At 34.8% G+C, this 8,101-nt stretch overlaps 1 protein-coding gene across 1 annotated transcript; it reads right to left on the bottom strand.

The window, feature by feature from the left end:
* Positions 1-536: 536 nt before the first annotated feature.
* On the bottom strand, positions 537-1,388 carry LOC130747724 (uncharacterized). The gene has a single exon (XM_057600742.1). The coding sequence runs from the start codon at positions 1,386-1,388 to the stop codon at positions 537-539; it is 852 nt and encodes a 283-aa protein (XP_057456725.1).
* Positions 1,389-8,101: the final 6,713 nt, after the last annotated feature.

The following is an 8,101-nucleotide window of genomic DNA, read 5'->3' as shown; positions in this document are numbered from 1 at the left end:
TCACCAAGTCAACATTCAATCCCTAATTAAAGTTTGGTTTATGTTTATTTTTCTGAAAAGCTGCTAACCACTGTTGCCAAAGATTAAAGCGTTTGGGATTTAACATTGTTTGTTATTATCAATCCCTAATTTCAACATCATATATCTCATCCAATATGTTTACGAATAATTATATCTTCACACCTCATTTTCTAGGTTCAAGATGTGGAGGAAGAGAGAGATAAGAAGAAAGGAGAGAGAAAGCAAAGATGTGATAGGTGATTTGATTGATAGAGAAAAATGAAATAATAGAAGATGAAGGTGGAAAAGGAGTGAAGAGGTGTGTATATATCTTAACTCATATGTTTACCTTCCTTCCAGCCTCACTGTATCACTCTTGTCCTCCAGTTCCACCATTTCAGTCCGATTCGGTTGTGCTTGGTAGTTCGTGCCTTGCTTCTTCTTCTCCTTCAGCTGCGTAATGGCTCCTCTTTTTTTGCGTTTCTTTCGCACCATACGTTTCTTTTTGAACTTTTTTGAAATCAACTTCAATTCAATTAAATTTGGACTGGCATAGACGCCAAATAATCCGCAGAAACAAAAGGTAAAGCTTCGGACGGTACTTCCTCTACCCAAACCAAACCGGCATAAGTAGAGGCCCTCCTAGAAAGCAAATCCGCAACTAAGTTGCCAGAACGACGAACAAAGGATAAAGTCATTACATCAAAAATACGACGAAAGGATAAACACTCCCTAAGAATAGACATAAGATAAGAAACGCCATCCGGAGGCTTCTGCCACCGTTGAAACAATTGCAGACAATCCGTTTCAAAACATACCCGGCGAAAACCAAGCTCCAAAGCCAAGATAATAGCCCACCTAAGAGCCCAAGCCTCAGCCAACACCGGCGAGGAAGCCACCACCGGATAGCTTGCTGCTGCTGCCAAAACTTGGCCCTCGGAGTCCCGCGCTATCATGCCTGAACCAGAATCTGTAGCTGACTTGAAGGAGGCATCAACATTTACTTTTATCATCCCCTCCTCTGGCCTTCGCCAAACGGCCTCCAATACTATACCCGGTCGGCGGGAAGCTTGAGCAGATGATGGACGTTGCAACAGCTGGAGCGTGCGCCGCACCACCGCATCGCAAGAGAAGGGCCGACCCTCAAAGACAAGCTTGTTTCGGGCCTCCCACAGAACATATGCAGCTGTCTGCCACTCAACTATGGCGTCTGCACTTGCAACAACCAAGAAATGATGAAGGAATTCTGGTAGGGACACAAACCGCTCAAGCCGCAGCGCTAACGGGATGGCAAAAAACACGCTGCGGCTGGCCGGGCAGCAGAGCCACAAATGCTCGATTGTTTCCTCTTCGATTCCACAAAGCGGACAAACCAAATCCACATCCATGCCGCGCCGAGCAAGCGCTGAACGGACCGGAACAAAGCTGCGACAAATGCGCCAAGAAAACTCCTTGCATCGGGGCAAACCACAGCTGCTCCACAGCTTCTTCCAAAGGCTATTAAAGATGATCTCTAGTTAGTATTAAAGATGATCTCTATTTTATTTTAACTATTTGTTTTGACTTGATGTATGGTGCGTATTATTTTTTGCCATTTAATTTCATCTCTTGCATACTTTAATATTATTTTTGTCATAATTACTATGTTGCCATTGATCATATAAAATTCGTAAGTGCTTATAAAACCAGACAAAATTATGTATTAAGGGTTCGTGCATCGCACGGGTTCTAATACTAGTATTATATTAATAAAAAAGAGTTGAGTGTACAAATAGAGCATGATCAAATATATGAAGGTGGATCTCCCCATCATATGTTTGATGGAAAATATAAAAGTTTTGGAAGGTAGAGCATGCGCCACACAATTAGCTTGTCTCCTAACATGAACAAAAATAATTGAGGGAATGGTGGTAGTTTAAGATTTCATAGTGTCTTTTTGGGTTTGCTTGTTTTGCCTCTGAATCTTGCTGCTCTGCTATTAGTCTTTGGTGATCTTTTTTAGGGTTCTTACTAGGGTAGTTTCTTCTTTTTGGAGTTTTTCTTTTGAGCGAGTGCGCTTTGTCTCATTTTTGTTGGTTTAATACGCCCTCTTCAATAGCATAGTCAGGGGGGCATGGTCATGCCATAGTCTCCCCCATTATTTTAATTTTCTTTGCCAATACCCCGTAAAAATATATACATCACCACCATCACCAAATATATATTACTTCTTTGACTTAGTGTCGTTCCACAAAATGACAAAGACAAATCACTTCAAATCTTTTATATTATACTTTACAAGCTAGTTTTTATCTCTTCACCTTTTAGTTTTGTTGAAGAAAGGTAACTTAGAACATTTGGGGTTCTTTTGGCTTTTGTTGTGCTGATGTGCTCTAGTACTGAGGCTTGAGTTGTGCGTTGCTATTTTTCTTTTATTTTAATGTATGCTTCCAATTTCAAACTTTTTCATTCAGTTTTTCACATATTCACTACCAATAATTTCACTTCTCCATTTATATTTCGTGTGCTATTTTGTGCCCTATCACTGTTATGTGTGCAAACTTATAATTTTGAGTTTTTGACTCAATCTGCAAATTGGATGCTCTAATTTTGAATGAATATGCATATTGGTGCTACTCAATTCCACTCACATTTTAGTAACTGTTTTATCCTTCTTTGTAACTAATCTCCCTCACAGTTTAGATTCTTTTGATTAGTTAGATTTGATGATCCTTCGTGTTAATTATTATAACTTTGTGGTCACTGAGATAATGCTTTTGTTGATGGAAAGTTATACCTTCAACACCAAAAAATAACCTATATCTTTCTTTCTTTTTAATTTTTTTCACTACATCTACTTACATAGTACAATAGAATTTAATTACTCTATTTAGAATTTAAATTTTTTTTTAGAAATCATATGCACTTTAGACTTGACAAACCGAGATGAGAATGTTGTCTCCGCCACTGGCCCTCTCCTTTCTTCCTTGCAGTTTGTCCTCAAGTTTTTTTTTTAATAGTATAATCATTTAATTTAGAAAAAATATTTTTAAAAAGATTTATTGACCACTAAAATTATGTTATTAGTTATTTCCTTTGTTTTATTTGAATTTAATAAAGAAAAATAGTACATTTTTTACTCTTACTTGAAAGAATAAGTTTAGTGAGGCACGTTATTTAAAAATAAGTTATTCATTTTTAGCAATAATTAACCAAGTTCCAAAAAGTAGTATTGACTAGTACTCCCTCCGTTCTTTAATACCTGTCCACTTTGAAGAAAAAAATTTGTTCATGTATATCTGTTCACTTAGAGTTTCAAGAGAGCATTAATTTATGTTTTTACAAGAAATACCCTTACAGAAACAATAAATGAATAAAGATAAAATACATTTTAAAGGGTGATATAGGAAAACAAATAATACTTTTATGAAAATCAACATAATTAATTACTTTCCTTAATTTGTGTGAACCTTCTCTTCCTTGACAGATAAATAGGAACGGAGTAAGTATAGGTTAAGTGTATGATTAATCTAGTTTTCATAGTGAAAATGTCATGAATTTTCAATGCTTGACAGGTGTCCATAAATCTGTTGAAGTTCTAGATGCATGACACATAGGATTCAGATGGCTCCCAAACTATATAATACTCCATCCGTTCCTAATTATAAGCTAACATTGAGATCTATGTGGTGTCATTAAATATAGGCTATGTTTGGCATGTCATTTCAGCTAGCTTATAACTTATTTGACTGGCTTAAAGCTTATTTGACTAGCTTAAAAGCTCTATAAAAGTGTTTGATGAAGGAGCTTATTTCAGTAGCTTAAAGCTTTAAGCTATAAGCTATCTGAGGTAGCTTATAGCTTAAAGCTTATAGCTTATTGAATTTATTATCATTTTTATCCTTATTATTTTATTAAAATTCCACCATATAGGTATTAATGTTAAAATAAAATAAGTAAAAATTAATATTATGTTTTTAAGATGTTTTTTTTGTTCCTTCAGAAAACCTATTTTTAAGATGATAAATAAATTGAGTCAAATTAAAATATTTAAATTTATAATATTTTTAATATTAATATCCTATACGTATTAATGTGAAAATAAAGTAATGTTAAATATAAAAATAAATATACAAGTATGTCCTTTTATGTCATTTTACAGTTTCAGCTTGTTCAACAGCTAGTTTTACCAAACATTTCTGTTACAATTACGTAGCTTTTCAGCTTTCAGCTATCAGCTTTCAGCTTGCTTATCAACTTTCAGTTATGCCTATGAGCTAGCTTTTCAGCTATCAACTAGCTTTTCAGCTTTCAGCTAGCTTATCAGCTAAACGTGCCAAACATAGCCATAAGCTAACTATGCAAAAGGTCATATTTTTTTCCATATTTGTCCTTGCATTGTTTGGTTTTCCAATTCCAAAATTTTGAAATTGAAACTCACTTTTATTCTCTTTCCTCCTTGTACTACCCACTTAAATAGGGGTAAATATGAAATATTGTACCATTTTTTTAAACCAATGCATAAATTAAGGCTTTCTTAATAAGCCTGATTTTTACAACTTTAGCTTATAATTAGGGACCGAAGGAGTATTAGACTAGATTAATTGTTGCCATTATGAACTTGGTTTTCATCTTTTCATCAGCTTTTAACTCACTGACTTTATTTTCAACATTCATCCCAGACTATACTCAATCTAACTTCAGTTTCCTTTGAGTTATCGTTGTATGTAGAATCATGGTGTTTTTAGAAAAAAAAATGTGGAATCATGGTTTATAACTCATTTAGAGTAATTGTTTCAAAGACTAGCTAGAAAGCCTATCAAAGAGTATCATCACTTACATTTTTCTTTATCTCACTAATGTTCATAGAGTTAACCACAAGGTTTTTATTTGTTCCACAATACAATCTGCAACTCTACCTCTACCATTTATGTCCTCTACATGTACATAATTTCTTACATATTATTTGTAACCAAAACATATTTCGATTTCCTTCGTATCAAACAACCACTTAATCCAAAAGCTTAAACTGTTGGGTAAGGGCCACATGAATGGTTTTGATACCACGCCGCCCCCAATTCTTCCACGTTTCAAGCCCAAAGGGCTCTTGCATGAGATGACGTGTTAAAATATAATATAAAACCATTCATGTGGTCCTTACAAAAATATTAAGCTTTTGAGATAAGTGGTGATTTGACATGGTATTAAAGATCAGGTCTTAAAGTGGACAGCTTAAAGTGGTTGCGGAGAAGAACCAGCCCTCGAAAGTAGAAGTTGCAGCCCCAAATGAATCAGAGGAGTCACAAATTCAAGATTCCACACCACATTCGGAACAATTTATTCCTCTTAACAAACAACATTGAGCATTGAATTTTCCTGTAGATTCTCAATAGCCTTTACCGATTCCTATCTTAGAAGAATTGGCAAGGGTATATCAGCAGGGTCGGAAACAAAGGTAGAACCACAGATTTCATCTCATGGACCTTCACAAAATAGTTTGAATGCAGAAATCGACATGTTAGTTTCATTATATTCTTTGATTAATCAAGAGCACAAGGAAGATGAGAACCCATTGTATGAGGATGTTGATCTGCTGAATTCAGATGATCAATGCACACGAGGTCCACGGATAGATTTGGAAAGACATTCTAAGCTACATAAGAATGCACACAATATCAATGAACAACAAGAGAAAGTTGTGAATGATCAACAGCTACCCGAAACTATGTGTTAGATTAAGAGGAAAATTAGGATCATTCACAGCTTGCTACTGTTGTTCAATGATATTGTGTACATTATTATGTAGCTTAGAATGCCTTTCCAAACCCATCCCTGGACCTTGTGTGCATTGATCATCTGAGTTTAGCAGATCAACATCACCATACATTGGGTTCTCATCTTGTTTGTGGTCTTGATTAATCAAAGAATACAATGAACCTGACATGCCGACTTCTGCACTCAAACTACTATGTGAAGGTCCATGACATGAAATTTGCGGCCCTACTTGTGTTTCCTACCTTGCCGATATATCCTTAGTAATTCTTCTAAGATATGAATCAGTAAAAGTTGTTGATGTTGAGAACCTACAGGAAGATTCAACGCTCAACACTGTCTAGTGAGAGGAATAATTTTTTTCCGAATGCGGTGTGAAATCCTGAATTTGTGACTCCTTTGATTCATTTGGTGCTGCAACTTCTACTTCTGGGGGGCGATTCTTCTCCCGAACTACTTTAAGTATTCCACTTTGAGATTGAACTCTGATACCATGTCAAATAACCACTTATCCTGCAAGCATAAACTATTGGGTAAGAGCCACATGAATGATTTTATACTATCATTTTTGAACAAGAAAGCTGCTTGGTTTTGCATTGCTTCACGGAAATTGAGAAAAATACCGCTCCTGGATATAAATAAAAAAAATTAATTAGGGTTCACATCAGTCAAAAAATTCATTTGTATGAGGTTCCTATTGCTTTATATAACAATAAAATATAGATAGATATTGATATAATTATCAAAATCACAATACAGAGCTATATCAATATTATAACAAATAGAATTTTTTTTAGATGAACAAATAGAATTTAAAAAAGTCCAAAACTATAAATAATGGATAATTCCAAAAAATTAAAGACTAAATATTGACAATAGTCATTTATAAACTAAACTTTATTTGAGAAAATAAAATAAAAGTGAACGTTGAATCCACAAAGTAGTTCTCAAGTCACCCAAAGCATGCTTAATTAGCAAATCAACTTAACCGCTTTTACAAATGAGAAATTTTGTGAGGAATGTCAAAGTGTCAAATCACACCATAATCTTAGTAATCAATAAGGTTATTTTAATGTAGAAACAAAAAACCTAAGAAATTGCAAACCATACACTGCAACTCGAGCAAAAGAATATGTAGATATTTAAATAAAGCGTGGAAGAATGAAGCATATAAAGGAACCTACCCCAACTGCACAACTTGTTCGATGATCAAATGAATCAAGGATATCACAATCGTTGGAAGACTCATTCTAAAATGAAGAAAAATTAATCGCATAGATACAGGAGAAACACAAGTATTCATTATATAGTTTATCGATATAAGTAATTGAGAAAACACATTTTTTTTTTGAAGAGATCAAATAACCTAATCAAACGAAAGTAAATTTGAATGAATAAATAGATACAATCAACAAGTAAAATTGGGCAATTCAGATGTAAGAGCAGATGAGTACCTAAATCAAGTAAGCTCTACCAGCACGATGTTTGTTGATCTCTCTAGCTATCTGAGAGAATGGAAGAAGAGTGGAATGAATCTCTTTACTGGCGGCGGCGCTGGTGAATGATCAACAAAAAACCCTACTATGTGTTTGTGAGGGGTAAGTAAAGGCCAACAAGAAATTTAAAGAGGAAGGTTGGGTTTTTTTTGTCCGAAATGGTGGGCTTTTGGTTGTGGGTTGTGACTCTTGTAATGAGATTAACGTGTGTAGTTGATTACCGCGTTTTAATTTAAATGTTATTATATTCATTAATTTGATAGAAGAAAAGAATTAGTTTCTCACCCTTGGAGTGAGTAAAGCTTCTCCGCGAATCTGATTGCAGAGACCCCATTAATGCTCTCTCAGCGGAGAACCAAATGCTGCTCCATGATCAAACTGCGCTCCTTCGTGAGATCAAGGCCTTGCGAAATCGCCGATGGCAGGTTCTCTTTAGTTGGGTTCCACGGAGAATAACATGGCAGTTGATTGGCTGGCAAGGCAGAGTTGCAATGGTCGGGTGGTGGATGTTACCATGGTGAATTCCCCTACGCCAGAGCTTCAAGTAATTATTTTGAAAGATGCTTTAGGCATCCCTTAGTTTTTGTTTTATTTTCTTGTCATTTTCCGATGTATCAAATAAAAAAATCTAGGTATTTTTTTTCAAGAGAAAAAATTGATTTAAAGATGATTGAAAAGAACATAACACTCTAAAGTGAGTAATTTTTGTAAAGAATAAGACTATTACTCTCCCTTATTCCAATACAATTCCCACTTTCTCATTTATAGTAAATTTTACAGAGTAAGATTCTCCTAAGTAAAATAATTTTTTTAGTACATCAGAAAGATAAATAAAAATAATTTATGTGAGAGTA

Source organism: Lotus japonicus, chromosome 1 (genome assembly GCF_012489685.1).
Source record: "Lotus japonicus ecotype B-129 chromosome 1, LjGifu_v1.2".
NCBI lineage: Eukaryota > Viridiplantae > Streptophyta > Magnoliopsida > Fabales > Fabaceae > Lotus > Lotus japonicus.
The sequence above is the reverse complement of the archived record's forward strand: the minus strand, read 5'-3'. Positions and strand labels throughout refer to the sequence as shown.

Excerpts from the sequence above, each read along its gene's own strand:
- LOC130747724 (XM_057600742.1), bottom strand. The coding sequence starts at position 1,388 with ATGGATGTGGATTTGGTTTGTCCGCTTTGTGGAATCGAAGAGGAAACA.